The sequence below is a fragment of the Echinops telfairi genome, unplaced genomic scaffold, assembly GCF_000313985.2.
Source record: "Echinops telfairi isolate 266 unplaced genomic scaffold, ASM31398v2 ScPeMD7_7424;HRSCAF=8462, whole genome shotgun sequence".
In the NCBI taxonomy this organism is placed as follows: domain Eukaryota; kingdom Metazoa; phylum Chordata; class Mammalia; order Afrosoricida; family Tenrecidae; genus Echinops; species Echinops telfairi.
The window spans coordinates 87,591,957-87,611,162 of record NW_022111324.1 but is presented as its reverse complement, the minus strand read 5'-3'; the positions used below and the strand labels follow the sequence as shown (position 1 = coordinate 87,611,162).

At 46.9% G+C, this 19,206-nt stretch overlaps 1 protein-coding gene across 1 annotated transcript in view; it reads right to left on the bottom strand.

Moving 5' to 3' along the window:
• Positions 1-9,486, bottom strand: part of PGBD5 (piggyBac transposable element derived 5) — a 38,120-nt gene extending 28,634 nt beyond the window's left edge. The window contains exons 1-2 of the mRNA XM_004712170.2: positions 9,064-9,486; positions 3,061-3,195 (exon numbers count right to left, since the gene is read on the bottom strand). Coding sequence (XP_004712227.1) covers positions 3,061-3,195; positions 9,064-9,477 — 549 coding nt within the window. The 5' untranslated portion in view covers positions 9,478-9,486. The remainder of the gene's footprint in view (positions 1-3,060; positions 3,196-9,063) is intronic.
• Positions 9,487-19,206: the final 9,720 nt, after the last annotated feature.

Below are 19,206 nucleotides of genomic sequence, written 5' to 3'. Positions count from 1 at the left end.
TCCATCTGCTACCTTAATTCTAAACCTATAAATATATGTACATAGATATATTTCCCCATCATCATATATAAATATATTTACATATGTACATGCCTATATTAGACCTCTATAAATGCCCTTTGCCTATTAGTTCTTTCCTCTATTTCTTTTGATTTTCCTCTTGTCCCACTATCATGCTCAGCCTTCATGTGGGTTTCAGTGACTGCTCTGTCACATTGCCCTTGCTGAATCTCTACCAGGCATCTGCTACCTTAATTCTAAACCTATAAATATATGTACATTGATATATTTCCCCTTCATCATATATAAATATATTTACATATGTACATGCCTATATTAGACCTCTATAAATGCCCTTTGCCTATTAGTCCTTTCCTCTATTTCTTTTGATTTTCCTCTTGTCCCACTATCATGCTCAGCCTTCATGTGGGTTTCAGTAATTGCTCTCGGTTACATTGCCCTTGATCACGCCCTACCAGGCCTCTTTCACTCTCCTCGCCATAGATTTTGTATCACTTGTTCTTCCCTTGTCCCTGGGTTTGTTAACACCCACTTCCTTTCCCCTACCTCCCCTTCTCCCATGTACCCCGCCTATCTTATCTAGATAGACCTGCAGAGATAATGAAATTCACAAAAAATAAGACAGAGCAAAACAAACCCCAACAAAAGAAAACAAAACAACAAAAAAACAATGAAAAAAGAAAAAGAAAAGAAAAGCCTGTAAATAGTTCAAGGTCTGTTTGTTGACCTTTATGAGTGTTTTCCAGTCAATTCTGATGGGCTGCCATGCCCTGGCCCCAAAGCCTATTTTGGTATTCCCCTGTGACCTCCTTGCTCTGCTCCGCTTGCTGTTCTGTTGCACACCCTTCGTGTTTTGCCTTGGTGTAGTGGGTCAGATAGGGCGCAACTGCCGCACTGTGTCTCCAGTGTAAGACTGTAACTTTTTACGGGAATAGAAAGCCTCATCTTTCTCCCAAAGAGCAGCTAGTATTTTTGAACTGCTGACTTTAGCAGCCCAACAACTACTATGCCACCAGGGCTCCTTTCAAACCAGGATAAGGACTAGGAAAACACCATTAGAAGAGGCCCACTAAAAGAAAATGACCCTGAGATTACATGGCTCATTTTTAGGGTCACCCAGCTCCTTACAGACCTTTTCTGCTGCCTGCCACCAAACAAGCAAAAAACAAACAAACAAACAAACAAATTCACTGTCATCGAGTTGACACTCATAGTGTCCCTATCGGACAGTGTAGAACTGTCCCTGTGGGTTTACAAGACTAATTCTCTGTGGCAGCAGAAAGCCTCATCTTTCTCTCTCAAAGCAGCTAGTGGGTTAGAACTTCTGACTGTGTGGTTGGTAGCCAACACAACTATGCTCCCAGAGCTCCTGTACTGCCTGTCATAAGCACATCTAATAAGAACAAAGATGAACTGGGAGGTTGAGCAATGTCCTGCTTCTGCCTTGTCACAAGATTGTCTATGATTGAAGTGTAATTGCTCCCTTTCCACAGCGCCACAGTAGCTGCGTGCTTTAAAGGCACCCCTTGAAATGGTAGACAACCAGATGGATTTTGAATGAGAACTGCCAGCTTCTAAAAACAAACCCTCACGCTGCTGCAAAGCCTCTTATAATCATAAAGTTTTCGAAATAAAAAGAAAGTTGGACTTACCAAGTCAAACTTCCTAGTTTGTGGAGAAGTTGGAAAGCACTCATACCAAAATAAGAGATTGGAGGCTTTGCCAGGTAGTAGAGCTGATTTCTATCTATTTACCAAGCTCACGGTAAAAACCAAGTGGTGCTGGGTGCACACAGACTCCCACATGCACACATTATCAGCATGGCCATGTTCTTCCCAGTCCCTGCACCTATGACACTGCTTGACAGATGGCGGATACTTCATAAATATTCATTGAAAGTACGATTGGATGGTCCCTTGGGGGGAGGAGGGTATTCAATAGAATGAATCTGCTGTATTCTGCCCTGAAGGGAGTGTGGTTATCAGAAGCCACAGCGGAGGCAGACAGGGACAGAAGCACCTCCTCCAGGAGTGAGTCTTGCTCTGGGATGGTCTACTCTGTCTCAGGGACATTGGCAACCTCCCAATGCCTCGGCGTAAGCAGAGCCAGACCCAGGGTTGCACTGGCGAGCCTAGCTCACCCTAGCCTAGAAGACCCAAATCTATAGTAGGAGGTAGGGTAGCGTTTCTAGAGCAGATGGATTATCCTTGCTGTGGCTCAAGAGCAGATAGAGTGAGAAGGTATTCAACTGAATCTCTTAGGAATACTTGTCTAAATCTCAGGACTTTGTATCTCAGGTAAAGGATATAGCACAAAACCCAGTGCTTTGGTAGTAAGAATGGAGTGGCTGTCCTCACCAAGCCCCCCACCTCCCAAATGCTAGCAGAAGAAGAGCAGCCCAGCAGGAGATGCCGCGGAGTCCCCATCCTTCTCCTCATGCATACTCTGTACCTCACTCCTCCTGGGGAAGCAGTGCGAGGTGGCAGCGCTCCACCCCCGCATCTAAAACACACTTGAATGGTTGCTTGGAGCAGGGCAAAGGTGGTGAGCACGTGGCAATGCTACTCAAAGGCCACTGACTTGGCACATGCTCCTGACCGAGGCCCTGACTTAATCAGTTGGCTGCTGGTAGGCTAATGGAAGAAGGCCTCCTCCGGACTGGGAGGTGGAGGAAACCTGCAAAGTGAGGAGGCCTCTGGGACAGCCACCCTGTGGTGCTTCCAAAGAGGTTGAGCTCTCCACTACCCTCTACTGCTTTGTGGGACGCCTCTGGCTGACAGGGAACAAGCCCAGAAAGGCGACGTGGCCTGGGGCTTTAATTAGTGCTTATGGCATAAGAAAGAGCCTGCAAAGATAGTTGTCAGCCATGGTGTGGGTCCCTCTGGGCCTGCAAGGGTGGGGCACAATACAGCCCCAACCTCAACTGGCACTGGGAGAGCCCATTGCACAGTGAGAAGGGTAAGGGACAAGTCCACCTGTTCTTCTGTGCGTCAGGTCCTTGGCCCCCTCCTGGCCCTGTCCTGCCCAGCCCAGGCTTACCTGAACGATGAAGCCCGTGGAGGAGCACTGCCGGACCCAGAGGCTGAATTTCCTCTTTTTCCTCTTCCGTAGCTCCCTCTCTGTGCATGTGGCAATGAATACTGGGTCCTCGTCAATCAGCGGTTCATGTAGCACCTACCAGGAGGTTGGGAGAAAAATTGGAGATATTCAAGAAATGCACCATGATCCTAAATTCAGCTTTTTGCCACAGCTGTGAGACCTCGGGTAAGTAAGGTCGCCTCACTGAGTCTGAGTTGCCTCATCTCGAGAAATCACATTATATCTACACGAGTGTTTTAAAGAGGAGTAAGAGAGCATTGGTATGTGAAGCACGTCACATAGGTCCTGACATAGAGCCACTAGTCAGGAAATGGTGCCCAGCTCCAACTGTCACTTGGTGCCCCTGCAAAGGCACCCATTCCATTTCAAAGAACTCCTCTCCCTCAATTGACAGTACCAATTGCTAAAATGTTTTCCCTCCCTGACTCAGAATCCACCCAGTTTTAACCAAAACTTGTTTATCTGATATCTGCTTCAATGAGAATCAAAGAAAAAAGCATGTGTAGAATTTCTTTAGGCATTAAAGACGGTTCTCGTGTAGGCCCACAATCCCTCCTTCCTAAGGAAACCCATCCTCGTGTCTTCTTGCAATGGCAAAGCCCTGGAGCTCTGCTCCAGGTCACCAAGGTCCATTCTCGCCTAGTCCAACTGACAGTCTACAAGGTCAGACGATGGCTTCAACAAGAAGACCAAAAAAATAAAACGAGACAGCATAGCTACAGGGTCCAAAGGAGTCGTCGAAATCTTGGTTCTTTAAACTAAACTATTGGGAGCCTGTGGGAATACTTCAGGAACTTGCCACACTTCACTTTGCAGTTCTATTATAAATTTAATTACAAGCTAGCATGCGTGGTTATAGCTAACTGACATGCAGTGTCAGCAACGATGTCATTCCCAGGACTTCTCCTAAAGCTCCAGCTCACTCACACGTTGGCAAATCCAGCCTAATCCAGCCTGCCATCTGCTTTTGTAAAGAAGGTTTTATGGACACGGCCATCCATGTCCCAGGCTGTGTGGCTGCTTTCACGTTACAATGGCAGAACTGACGTGTTGCAAAAGAGACCCATTGACAAGACCCAGAGCACCCACAGTGTCTAAAATCTTCGCTATTTGGTTCTTTGCACAAAAAGTTTGCCAGGCCCTCTGTAGATCAGTGCTTTTTAAACTTCAATGAATAAACGAATTCTGTGGGGATCGATCTTACTAAAATGTAGATTTGAGCTGGGGACTTTGGGATAGGGCCTGAGATTCTGCAGGTCCAGAAAGCTTCCAGGTGTTGCTGCTGCTCCAGGGGAGCCCAGAGCGCTGGAATGTGCTCTAACGGGGCGACACGGAGGACAAAGCTTGCCCTCACTGGGGGATGGGGCAGTATTCTTCCATTCTGCTATGCATGTTACCTTGAACTCCATTAAAAAAAGAGCACAATGATCTCTTTCAGGTCTGCCTGTCCACACTTGACCCCCACAGAGATTTTGCCTGCATGGTGAAAGGACCCAGAGCGTCTGCCTTGCGCTGAGGCAGGGAGGGCTAAGGGGCTGTGCTGGTGCGGTGCCTCCAGCCACCCTGGCTTCATGTACAGAGAGCTCTCTGTAGTTATAACACGTTCAAAGCCCATTTGGAATTGCGCGGACAAAATGCACAAGTCCCACTGAGTTAGTTAATTGTGCCAGCCTGGCCGATAATCACATGTGGGGCTGGTTGAAAGGTGGAGGGATAAATGGGTGGTGAAGCCTCGCCTTTCTAGTTCCCGGGTCTCTTGTTTTGTGATGGTTGCATCGGGTGCAGCTGCCTTAGCAGTTCCCTGCTTCAGCTTGCAAGATTGACTTCCTCCAAGACATCCCCAAGGAGAAGCCGCATGGATCTATCCCGATGCAGCCCTGGGTGCTGGAGCAGCCGTGTGGAGACCCTTGCCAGTGCTGAGATGCTTACACGTTCACTGACTCAGCTTTCCTCCTGCAGTCGGCATCTTTGCCTCTGTTTTGTGAGGTGGAGGACTTTGTGGACTGGTGTTGGGTATGGGTTAATGTTGGACTTGTGGGCTTGGGCAGCATTGGGTTGGGATGTTTTCGTGATGCACATTTTCTTTGTATAAAACTCTCTCTTATACGTGAGTTGCTGTGGATTTGTTTCTCCAAAGTACCTAGACTAATACACCCACACACAGTGGTGAGGCACAGAGCAGATGGAGATGAACTAAAATGGCATAAAGCCCTTTGCCGCTTGCCTGTTCCCTACTCAATTATCCCTGCCATCTGAGAGCCTTCTTTCTCCGAGGCCGTATTAAACAACACTGCCCTCTCTTACTGTTATCTTCAGAAAGAAAACAGAGGACCCATGTCCCACTTGCATTTAACCTATAATTAGTGACAAATTTACATTTAATCATATGCCTCATCAGAGCAGAAGAGCCAGCAAGAATTTCTGACCCTCAATTTCTGACCCCTTTTAATGATCATTAAAGGAATTATGAATGGGTCATTACGAAACGGAGCACAGAGCAGGAGGCTCCCTAGATCTCTGTAAAGGATGCCTGCAAGAACAGCAACTTCCTTCTCTTTCAGTGGCACACTGACCAGCATTGCTGGTAAGTGGCCCTTCTGCCTGTGGTGAGCTTACTCTGGGTGGTAAGAAGAGAGAGCATCCATTTATGTACTGCATAATCCTTTCCCTACAACATTTCTCTAATTGTTCTGTTCCAAATTTTAAAGAAATGTGGTGTTTCCACATTTTGTATTTGTGTGAACCCTCATTGCTTTGGTTGCCCTGTGATTCCAGGAACTCAGAAAACATTATAAAAGTTCTAGAATCATCGCAAAGGTCATGTTTGCTGAAAAAAAGAAAGGAAAAACTCGCAACTTCAGGGTAGAACGTGTGTTGAGGGTAGAGTTCAGAGAAGATATTGTAAGGGGGAAGGCCACAAAGAGATTCCTGGGACTCTGGAGGAGCTTCATTCACATACATGATGAAAGAGGAAGGAAAGAGCATTGTTCTGACTGTCCTCAGGAGGCAGGAACAAGGACCATGCCAAGTTGTTCTATGACTTAGGGGCGGACAACTCGAACTTCCAACTAAACTCAGATTCACTGTCTATCTCCTCTGCACTGTACTCTGGCCTGTGGCCAACCTCGTATAAACAGCATCATCTGGCCTCCTCTGTCTACTACAGTGGTTCCCAACCTTCCTAATGCTGTGACCCTTTAATACATGTTGTGGTGACCCCCCCATTGCTACTTCATAACTATAATTTTGCTACTGTTATGAATCAGGTGACCCCTGTGAAAGGGTCATTCGACCCCCAAAGGGGTTGTGACTCACAGGTTGAGACCACTGGTCTACTTGCTCATGGTTTATCTGGCCAAGGAGGGGTATTAGGAAGAGACTGAGGAACAAGAAGAGCAAGAGATCATAGAATCGAATGCTAGGCTGCTTGTCTGCCCCAGTACTGTCTGGCTGGCCACTGAGCCCATTCCTAATCTTTTCCCCAGCCTATGCCTGTACTGCTGCGGGCAGATCCCCAGTCCTGGACTTCCCACGGAGGCCTCTTCCCTTGGGGGTTCCCTTAGCCTTCAATCATTCCTACAAACGTTCTTCAATTGCCTCTTTGGAGTATACCACTGGTTTCCACCTGGGGTCTTGATTTAGACATGGGGACAGATGCAATGACAAATGAGAATTATAAAGCACAAAGTAAAGGAAAACGCATTGTTGTTCGGTGATGCTGATTCATGGTGACCCCATGCGTGAGTAGAACTGCTCCTGTCACTTTGTTCACGGCTGTTATCTCTCAGAGGCAGATCACCAGGCCTTTCTTCTGAGGTGTCTCTGAGTAGGTTCAAACCACCAATCTTTCAGTGAGTATTCTAGTGTTTAATCATTTGTGCCAGGGATTCTCACGAGGGCATGGAGGCCAGTGCCAATCAATCAATCAATCAATCAAACCCCACACCCATACACAAAGTAACAACAACAAGAAGAATCAGGCCAGAGAGCCCTACCACAAACCAAACCTTATCCAAAGCCTCTTTTCCCTCAACTTGCCAACCAGAAAATAAGACGAAACGTAAAACCCCTCAATTCCCAGTAGCCCCACCACTGCTCATCTGAGTTGCTCTCTCAGCCACTTGTCCCTGGCAGGGAGCTGAGGTCGGATCTTGCTGCCACAGGGTTCCAGAACTCGGCTGGCTCCCTCTCCTTGTGGTCTGCAGGCTCAGGGGCTGGGAGAGGGGAGGGTACACTGGAGAGTTACTCACTCAGCCACTCGGTATATTGTAACAGGCACAGCAGTCAGTTCTCCGAGCCACCCTGACTTGGGTCACAGACGATCTGCTACATTTCCAGTGGACACAGAATTGACATATAGGAGGCACCTGACAAATCTGATTAAAACAGCTGTGTGAATGAAGATGAATGGCCTAGGCTTGGAGCTGGAAGTATCCTTAGCAACCAGATCCCAGGCTATTAAATATCAATCATCCACAGAGCTGATCGATTGATTCTTGAGAGATAGGAACAGAGACTCCAGTCTTCTCTAGCATCTCCTCTAATATTTGATTGGAAGGAAGGTCAAGAATGTTTGTTTTCCCTTTATATCTAGCTCAGATTTCCTCGATTTGGTTCACAATGTGCCCAGCCCTAAGCTTAGTACTGTGGATACCAGGCCACAGGCAGGACTTGTACTTCAAAGGACCGTGCCTCTCTGGAGAAGGCAGGGGATACCTTTATATTAGGCCAGGAGACACTTCAGGAAACAAAGGGTCGACAAAGGAAAGTGGCTTTGATACTGAGCCTTGGGGACTGGATAAATTTGCAAAAGCAAAGAGAAGAGGAAAAATGAATTGTATGGGTCAGAAAGAGCAGAGCAAGTACCACCTGCAATTCAAGAAATTCACAGGGAGAACAGTTCACCGAGAGCAGTGACGTTTGCGAGATCTGAGATTGGGTTCCATCTTCCCCCACAAAAATCCTGTGGCTCTCAGCTGCACAGGAGAGAAGGCAGGATCCAGAGAGCTGGGGAAACGATTTCGAAGAGACCATCAGAAAGATGGTGAGGTTCACTATTCTTTCTTGCCCTAACAGGAGCAGCACAAGGAAAAGGAGTAGATGGGTAGATATTGACAAACACACATAATTGTGAAGTAAATTTTTGTTTCATTTCATACTGGGCTCACCCTGATCAAGAAGTTTCTAGGTAAACATTTTGGGATGTGCTTCTGCAGAAGTTTTGGTTACAGAAATCTCTAGAACTGTAGCCCCTTCCAGTTTGCAGGGAGCAATTTAGAGGCTGATTCTGAAACTCTCACCACAGCAAAATGCAATCGTCACAAGCTGACACCAGGAAAAGGCTTAGAACTGAGAGCAAACAGCCGTCTGGAGCGGGTGACGGAAACTATAGGAGGCACTAAGGACTCACAACAGGTAGGTTCTGGGTCTTTGAACCCAGAGCCCAAAGACTCAGGGTTCTGCCAGGTTGACCTGCCAGGTCACATATGTAATTATCTGAAGAATGATTGGAATTACAGATTCAATTCCTTTTGTTACTTGGAAGGTTTCTAAATCACTTTTCACCACCCACAGGAGAACATGCTTGGAGATTGTGGCAAGGAAATTAATATTAGCCAGAACAAAACATAATATATAGAGAATATATAATTAGAGGAAAAGGGAGGATGAGGAGAACAGGAGAGGGCAGTTGCATCTAAGAGTAAAATACTGAATTTTTACTTATCTGCAGTTTGGTATATTGATACAACCATTTCTCTCCCATCTAACACATGGGTTAATGAAATGGAAAACAGCAGAGATACCCTAGAAGCCCCTCATCTCCAATCATGGCTCGCTCACCCAGCCCTCCTGCAGCCAACTCCAGTCAGCGGGAGGAGCACAGGGATCCTGAACGGCTACTCCCTAATATCCTGGCTGACCCACAGAGAAGAAGTGTCTCACCTGGGTTTGAGAAGGCCTGAAGGCAGAGTCAAAACCATTCTGCAGGGAGTCAAGGAAGGGCTGGACCTTGTAGAGGCCATGTGTAGTCTGGCTGGAGCGGAAGGCCACAACATGGAAGTACTTAAGGATCTTCTCGAAGCGAGCCTGGCTCATGACCAGGGCGAGGCTCCTGTTGCTATAGAAGCCGCTGCTCCAGATGCTGAGGACAGACTCGCAGTGGTAGATGCTGGTGGAGATCATGTAGCCCAGGAAAGCCTTCATCTCTGCCAGGCTCACCTCCACCCAGGCCCCATCACTCCCAAACCGCTCCTGGTACTTCTTGGCATACATGTTTGTCTGCACCACCATGTTCTTGAGGACATTGTCGGGGACAAAAAGTTGGAAGAAGTCCATGGCGCTGGCACTGGGGGGCATCTTTTGAGTTGGACCTAGAACCCAAAGACAGGACGAGGGCTTGTGACTAAAATCATCATGGCTCCCTGGTTAACACAAGAATAGTCACCATCTCTGGGCTTTCATTCGCACTGTCCCTTTAGTGGAACGCCAGCGCCCACTCATCCTCCAGAATGAGCTCACACACTCTTCCCAGGCAACTGGCCCTCTCCACTCGCTCCTCTACATTCCTCCCATGGGTGCAGATAGCTTCACGTAGCCACCACCATCCAGGGGAAGCCCCTCCACACTGCACAGACCACATCAGGCAGCCTTCCTGAAGCCTCTGCTCCCCGGGAATTCAGAATTCAATTCCTTACAAGTCTAGACAATTAAATACACATTGATCCAAATAGAAAGGGCTAAATAAGAAGAGAGGAGGAAAGGTAATAAAATATATTTAACTTTTACCATAGCAACTTGTTTGTATTCTTATAAATTAAAGTAACTTGAGCCCTGAACATTTTCATTTACCTAAGATAGCCATTTTTATTAGGCATTGAGCTAACTTTAAATTTATCAGTGAAAACTTCTGAAGGTGCTTATTTCGAGCATTTAAAAAATGTAGTAAAAACCTCACACTTTTTTTTACTGATGCAGGGCTACGTCTTCGAAATATATTTAAATGTGAATAAAACCAAAATCCTAAACCAAATCCAGTGCTATTGAGTCAATTCCAACTCATAGATAGACCCTACGGGCCAGAGGAGAACTGCCCCCATCAGACTTCCAAGAGTGCTAATCTTCATAGACGCAGACCGCCACCTGTCTGCCGCAGTGTGGCTGCTGAGTTCCAGCTGTCAACCTTCCGGCTGGCAGTTGAGACAGAGTGACATGAGCAACTATTGACTCGTAGAGCTGACAAAAGAGCTGACCTATGCTTGCCACCTGAGACCAGGATTTACCCCTGATCTGCACCTGTGCCAAGGCCCATTGCATTGATTCCTGGAATAGAGGACATCGGCAACACCTGCAAAGATCAGTTTTAAAAATAACCAGTATGTTAGCAGGCATTTGAGTAAATACCAAAACCTATATACCCAAACTCCACTCGCTGTCATACTTCATACGTAGTAGATACTGTGTTCTTATCCTACTGCCTGGAGGTATTTAGAAAACTGGAAGCTAGTGTCTGACTACCCAATAAGCCAGGCAGGCATGGGTTTACTTGTACGCTAATCTGTATTGAACAATTTTACATCTTTCACATAAAAAGTCTGCTACTAGGTACGATGTATCTGTCTCTCTCCCAACCCATCAGCGCCTTCGTGCAGAATTAAAGCCTCTTCAAATGTACAATCCCTTCCCAGGGACAGCGGACCCAGTAAGCAAGGTAAGCACAAGTTTACTTGTGATGACTTTCTACTGTTCACTACAGATTAGTAAATAAATTTGTTTCTGAACGAAGGCTTTGGTATTCATGAAGCCTTTATTAAAATGAAACTTCGGGGTCATACCTAATGGCTTTCTCAGTTGACACCAGAGCTTTGGACTGGTTCATTTTGGTTCAATCCTCTGCTGAGAATTTGCCTTTCCATCCAGGACATATGGAATCAGAATGCTCATTCTAACAAGATCTTCAAGCGATTTCTATGTATGAATCGCCTATGTACAAATCACCTGTAGACCTTGCTAAAACATTCATTCTGATTCAGTAGATCTGGGATGGAAAAGCAAATTCTCAGCAGGGGGTGGGGGCAGACTGGAATGATTGGCTGTAAGCCCTGGTTGGCACTTTAATTCTAAATCTTGGCAGAGCGACAGCGTGTAGGTGAAAGAGGACAAAACAAAGGATGGAGATGCAGCACAGAGCTGGCCGAAAGAGTTGAGGGATGGCCAACTGCCTGGCCTGGCTTGACTCTCTGCCAATCCCTAGGCAGCATCTCTAGAAAGGACTCTTGCATCATTGATGCAGATAGGGTTCCTTCCTGCAAATGCTCACACTGATCTGATGAGAATGAGTAAGGGAAGAACTTTCATCTCTATCACCATCAGCCTAGAAAGTCGGTTCGTAGAAAACCTATCTTCCGAACTGCCTCACTGCGATCACAGCGATGCTGAGCCCTCGGGATCCCCTGTGGGTTTCCGAGACTGTAACTGTTTACAGCAGTGGAAAGCCCAGTCTTTCTCTAAGGAAGATTCAAAAGAGTCAAGATTTGTGGGGAAGTCTGGCAACCTTTCTTGCTGCCCATATTCTGATTTGAAGGGTTTTCAATTGGTGAGGCATCTTTCATGTTATTAGCACCTAAATGTAACGGAACTGAAACTCACTGCCACTGAGTTGATTTCAACTCAAATTAACTGTGCTAGTTAAGGTTGATTGTGCCAACCTGGCTGATAAACACGTGGGATTATTTGAAGGGCAGTTTAATTGAAGGGCGGGAGATAAATGGCTCCGTGAGCCTAGCCCTTCTGTTTCTCTGGTCTCTTGTTCGCTGATGGTCGGACCAGGGTGTGACTGCCATAGCTGGCAAGGCTCACTTCCTGCAAGACATTCCTGAGGAGAAGCCACATGGGCTTACCCTGATGCACCCCCTGGGTGCTGGAGAAGCCACGTGGAAACCCCTGCCAGTGCTGGGATGCTTACACTACCACTGGATTCAAAGACTTTCTACCCACTGGCCTGTGATCATCCTGCATTCGGCGTCATTGTGTGTGTGTTTTGCGAGTTTGAGGAGGACTTTGTAGATCGGTGTCTGACATATGGGCTTGGACTGGACTGGGTTGGGATGCTTTCTGAATGTACACTTACCTTCTATATAAAACTCTCTCTTACATACATATGAGTTTCTGTGGATTTGTTTCTTAGTCTACCCAGACTAACACAGTAACCATCGAGGACAGAACAGACCTGCCACTTTGGGTTTCTAAGGCTGTACATCTTTACTTGAACAGATAGCTTTATCTTTCTTTTTCAGAGCAGCTGGTGGGCTTGAACTGCTGACCTTGAAGTTAGCAGCAGCTGCCAAATGTGTAACCCACCATGTCACCATAGCTCCTTATAATAGCAACTAAACAGCTTCCTAACTAGGCTCACAGGTCAATCTAACCTAGTAATTTGGTTTTTCTGTGAATGCTGCACTACAGTGTATCCTCTTTTTCTATCATAAACACCATCAGCTTTCAGTTACTGGGTGCACAGGATTAGAAATGCAGCTGCCTCGTGTGTTGGGAACAATTCTCCCTACAAGGCCCATGTGCTTATCTCTCATACAGTTATGACACAGCATTTTGTTTGTGTGGCTTCTTTACAATGATTGCCTCTTCCTTTCCTGTCTTCCCTGTTCCAACCCACCTCTTTGCTGGCTACCACTTTGTTCATAGCTCCCAAGGCTGCATCTGTTTAGAACAGCATCCGAGAGAGGAACACAGGAGTCAGGCCGACTTGGGCTCAAATTTGGGCTCTGGCACTTGATGGGTGTCCCTGGACAATTTGTTCTCTCGCTTGTAAAGTAGCGCATAGAGATGTGGCACCCCCTTGTAGAAAAGGGTGCTGTTACCTTGTGTTCATCCCTAGTGGAGTTCTTGGCATATTGTCAGTAATAAATAGATGCTTTGTCCTCTCCGCACACCGGACACCTCAAAATTAGGCACCGTGGAAAACTAAAGAATGTTCCATAGAGGCTTCCTTCCTAAACGAACCTGTTTGGGGGTTATTGTGCATGAAGACCAAGAATGGACAGAGCTTGAACAAATCTGTTGGGAATAAAACAACTCTCCCTTTGGGATCCTGTTCCTAATTTCTCTTAAACAATAAAATCCATGCTGCCAAAGGGGTTGTGTCTTCATTTCCCCAAAGAACAAGTGTTTATTAAACATCTCTAATTATTTGCACTTCAGGTCCACCTGGCTCCTTCTATAGACCCAAGGCTGGCTACTAACTGACTGTCCCAGACAGAAGTGCTCTCTTGCCTGTGCTGGCCCTCCACGCCGGGCATGCTGTCCTAGAGGCCTTCACTTTGTAAGAACCCTGCCCTAAAACAGAATCATCTACGTTTAGGATAAAATAACAATGCCATTAGACTGGGCCATAGAAATACGTTTGCATTACAAAGCTTCAATTGCACATTGGGAAATACAGGTCCCTGGCTGAGCTTGTTCTATTATAAACCATCTGAAGTGTTTGGTAATCTGAGCTCAATGTATTGCTGTTCCTAGGTGCTGGCCGGTCAGTTTCAACCACACAGGCTAGAACAAAACACTGCCCAGTTATTGGCCTTCCTCACAATTGTTGCTGTGTTGGAGCCCATTGGTGCAACCACTGTGTCAACGCTAGATGGCTGTTAAAAGGAGACTCAGAATCTGTGACTGCACTGGCCCTGTACAAACCCAGAGGAGAAAAGATGTTTCTGAGGAATATCAGGAAAAGTATTCAGCCAACCAGCACTTACCAAGCACCCACTCTGCAAAACGGGTCCACCCTATGCTGTGGAACAAGCCTGCCAGTTTAGGTATAGGGGCAGAGCACATATTAGCAGGTCCATAGATGCCTCTTTGGTTTCTCAGCCATGTGTGTTGGGCAGTGTGGTTAGTGTTGTAGGAGACATGGAGTTGGGATTCTTTCAGTAAGCCAGAGCCTGGTCAAGAACATTGGTCCTGGAGCTGTATCTGAGGTTCAGTGCAGCTCTACCACGTAATGCTGTGTGACCTGGATGAGTTATTGCATGTTTCTGTGGCTCAGTTTACTTGGTGCTAGTGTATGGATTAACATTCATGGAGTTCTCCCAGGGTTGATATGAAGGAATAAGTATCATTTATAAAGTATAGAACACATATGCCTACATAGTATGTGCTATGTTTGTTAAATAGAATCAATATAATGATTGGTATTTATTAAGAACTATCCCATCCCCATAGCAAGACTCTGAAGGTAAACTCTAGAGTGTGGTCCAGAGAAGACACTACTACTAGAAAGAAAGGGACAGCAGGGCCTGGAAGACCAACATCACAATGAACTGGCACATTGGCCACCCTCCACGCACACACCAACCACAGGCAGAGCCCGCTGCCTGCCCTGGGATTGCTGAGGGCCTGGGCTGACGAGGAATGAGCAGGAGATGCGTAGCTATGTCTCACAGGGTGGATTCCCATGGCTTACTTCCATGTTTCACGGCTGTCCCATGACTGTCAGGTCAGCACACAGCCTTACAGTGTTACAGCCTCCAGCTGATGTTCCACTTCTCCAGTTTGGCTTTGGCCCTAGACAGGGATCTGGTGTCTACACTTTCTGTGACCTTTACCTTCATTTATGGTCCTAGAAAGACCCACACCATTTTTCTCTTTTCCTTTTTAAAAAAATCATTTTATTGGGAGCTCATAAAGCTCTTATCACAATCCATCCATCCATGTGTCAAGCACTTTTGTACATATGTTGTCATCATCATTTTCAAAACATTTGCTTTCTACTTGAGCCCTTGGTATCAGCTCATCCCATTCCACCCCTTCCCCATTTTCCTCTTTTCTTCCCATCTGGCCTCTTCAAAGATTGTTCACTCATTTTCTCATTTTCCAAGGTCTTTCAGTGGTCAAGAGTGGCCAGTGACACTTCCCTTTTAAAAATTCTTCTAATTCTTAAAATGTTTCTAGTAGCATTTTAAAAATGGCTGACCGGCTTACACAGATTGTGGCACACAGCCTGTCCACGTAACCCTATCATCCCTCAGAAGCTAGCCTGATGTGTAGATGGGAGCACAGGGCTGATATGGGGCCTTAGGAATATGAGGCCTGGGCAAAGTAGCCTTCTCAGATCTCTTGTCACCCTCATTTACAACAAGTGAGTGTGAAAACACACACACACACACACACACACACACACACACACGTCTGTGTCCTGTCAGCAGCTAAGGCTATCTGGAAGGGCCCCTGAGCCCCAGGCCCGACCTGGTTCCCTCTGCCTCACCCTTCTCTAATGAACATGCCAACATTCAAGACCTCCACTGGGAATGAACTCCAAGGGCTCTGTTGGCAATGTTCCAATCCAGGAGAGTCGTCCTTCCTTCATTCTGTTCCATTTTCCTTTTCACTCCCTCACTCACTGAACAAAAATACCTGCTGAACGCTTCCTGTAGGCCTAGCGCAATTCTAGGCCCAGAGGGTACCGCAGACAACACTCTCTGCCCTCACATGGAACCCTTTGTAAGTCTCTTCCCAAGGGGTCATCTGGAATAACAAAGTTCCTGCAGATGGCCTCTGTGCACAGCCAAGATTTCATGTCTGCACTCCGGAGCGCCACTGTGGTCATTCTGCCACAAGAGAGCACCTTTCTTTCTACAAATATATTTCAGTCAAGAAAACAAAAGCCCCAAGTCTAGATATACTTGTGGTCAGCTTCCAGCTTTATTTTTCCATCTCCCTCAAGTGTCTTTGCCTCCTTCCTTCATCGACCTCATAGCTTTTCTTATTTTCAGCATTTCAAAGCTTACACAGGAGCTTTGGAAACCCGGAAGCTCAGAAGGCACCATCATTGACCCCCTCACCTGTGGGGTGTCTGGGGCAGTGGAGGGAGAGGGTTCTAGTCTAGCAGTGGGACCTGGAACAATTCTTCCCCATGAAGAAGTCTCCATTCTCTTCTCTGCAGTCAGAGCCCTAAAACTTTACTTGGCTGTCATGAGAATGATATTGGGCCAGTTAAATGCTGACTGTGCAGCTTAGTACCAAGAAGTGCCTTGTAAGGCAACATTTGGCTTCTCTGTTCTATCCATTACGCACTTGGAAGCCACTTCTGAAACCTAGGATAATCATGCATGCCTTCAGGGGCGCAGTCTCCTTGAGTCTCCCCTTTCACTGCTGTAGTCCTTGGAGGCAGAAGGACGTTGGCTAGAAGGCCCTGTGGCATAGGAGGTGACCAAGGCAAAGAGGGCACTGAGAACAACAGTGACATCAGTTGAAGGCAAATCGGGAAAGGCGGGTCTGGGGAAGAAGCCTGCAGACCAGGCAGCCTTGTAGGTAGGTGGAAAGCAGAGACTGACGGGATTTTGTCGGGGTAGAAGGAAGGCAGCAGGTGTGGTGTGAGCAGTAAGAGAGAAAGGTGACACCTGCTCAGACTGGAGCCAGAGAACACTGTGAACTTGGGAAGGAGGAAATGAGCAAACTACCTGGGGGTCCTGATTAAGTGGGCTAGCCTCAGGCAGCCATTGTCCTAGATGGCCCTGGGAGCCTGCACCACCACACCGCACGCACGCCAACCTCACTGGGCTCCAGAGCCCTGCAACTGGCCTGTCTGTGCTGAAGCAGGGCCCTAAAAGCACAGCCGTGTGACAAAGCAGGCATAGATAGGACCTACATCCAATGTTAGCCAAGCGGGCTGAGCGGGCCCAGAGCTCAGGGGGGCTGTTGGTGTGGGGGGCATTATCAGAGACCATTGACTGGTGCCTGTTCAGCATCCAGCTCTGACACACATCTTCGTCCTCGTCCTCACACAAAGCTGTGAGCCTGGGGCTTTGGCTGCCTTCACCTTCCCAGCAAGGTTGAGGCCGTAAGATTGAGGGGGCGGACACCCTCTCCAGGTCCACAACTCACTGGCAGCAACCAGATTACTAATGTGAGAGTCTTATCTAAAACTGGTATTCCCGTATTGTTCATTTAGTCTTGGAGGATACATAAAGTGAGTTTCCTACCTGTTTTAGGAAAGAGTGAGACTCAAAATTGTCAGAGGTTCAGTTAGACAGCAATAAACCAGGAACTGAACCTGGGTCCCAGGAAGAGCCGGGCAGAATCAGGAATAGAGTCCAGCTTCCATCTCATCCACCAACCCCCACCCCTCCTTCTTAGGGAATACTACAATTGTACTATGACTTAGCACCAAGGAAAAGTATATTTATGATTTTGGTTGGAAGTTATTGTCAAACTGGAAAGTGGTGGGGGCATCCCAATTATAGAATCTAATTCTACCCTTTCCTATACAAGGATGTACTGAAGAAAAACCATGGAGATTAAAATAAGTAGAAGACAACTGTAAAATTAGAGAAATAGGCAAGATTACAGTCATTTGCTTTTTGAATGATAAATCATACATAGATCAGTGGTTCTCAACCTTCCTAATACCATGACCCTTTAATACAGTTCCTCATGTTGTGGTGAACCCCCCGCCCCAACCATAAAATTATTTTCACTGCTACTTCATAACTATAACTTTGCTACTATTATGAATTGGGTGACCTCTGTGAAAGGGTCGTTCGGCCACCAAAGGGGTCGCAACCCACAGGCTGAGAATCGCTATCATATATATACAATTATTTAATAAACACTTGGATGTGTTTTTTTTAAATCGTTTTATTAGGGGCTCAAAAAACTCTTATCACAATCCATACATACATCATTCTTAAAACATTTGCTCTCCACTTAAGCCCCCGGCATCAGGTCCTCATTTTTTCACCTCCCTCCCCGCTTCCCCCTCCCTCATGAACCCTTGATAATTTATAAATTATTTTGTCAAATCTTGCCCTGTCCAACGTCTCCCTTCAATCACTTTTCTGTTGTCTGTTCCCCAGGGAGGAGGTCACACATAGATCCTTATAATCGGTTCCCTCTTACCAACCCACTCTCCCTCTACCCTCCCAGTATCACCACTCACAGCACTGGTGCTGAAGGGATCATCCGCCCTGGATTCCCTGTGTTTCCGGTTCCTATCTGTACCAGTGTACATCCTCTCGTCTAGCCAGACTTGTAGAATTCGGATCATGTTGGGGGGGTAGGAAGGTAGGAAGCATTTAGGAACTAGAGGAAAATTGTATTTTTCATTGTTGCTACATCGCACCCTGACTGGCTCATCTCCTCCCTGAGACCCTTTGCAAGAGGATCTCCAGTGGCCTACTAATGGGCTTTGGGTCTCCACTCTGTACTCTACCCCTCATTCACTATGGTAAGATTTCTTGTTCTGATGATGCCTTATACCTGATCCCTTCGACACCTCGTGATCACACAGGCTGGTGTGCTTCTTCCATGTGGGCTTTGTTGCTTCTGAGCTAGATGGCTGCTTGTTTACCTTCAAGCCTTTAGGACCCCAGACGCTATACCTTTTGATAGCTGGGCACCATCAGCTGTCTTCACCACATTTGCTTATGCACCCATTTGTCTTGGATGTGTATTCTTGACCCTTTCTTTAATAAGTCCACTTAGGAGTGGGGCAGGTGGTAGAGAAAGGAAGATGATGCGAGGTGGTGGGAGGGGTGGGGAAGGGTAACCACAGGGGCAGGAGGGCCTAAAGGGCAAGTGCATGCAGCACAGCAAGATTCAAGTCCTCAGAACAGGTGACTGCTACTGAGGGGATCAAGCAGTGTTCATCCACTAAATACCTGGTTGGAGTCCTTGCTCTGCATTCATTACTGTACCGGACAGTGCATTTAAAGTCTCCTGTGCTGTCACCTTGTAATACCCAAGTTCCTTGTTCCAATTAAACAAGCACATGTGCTCGGATCTCTGCTCACTACCAAGTTCACATGACCTAGACTTGAGACTCACTCTTCTAACCAGAGTTGCATCTGAGGTGGGAAGAAGTGCATGTGGGGGTTCGGGGAGATAAGAGGCCCCTAGACTTAGGTAGGCATATGCCACTGCACGCTCACACATGGGAAGGACTCTGCCATCCTGCTTTTCTAGCCACTCCACTGTTAGCTGGCATACCTGGGGTCTGATTGGACCCACCTCTGCCCAGCAGAGCTCTTCTGGGAGATGTCTCCTAGGGCATGTCTGTGGTTGGCACGGCCTTAGGCC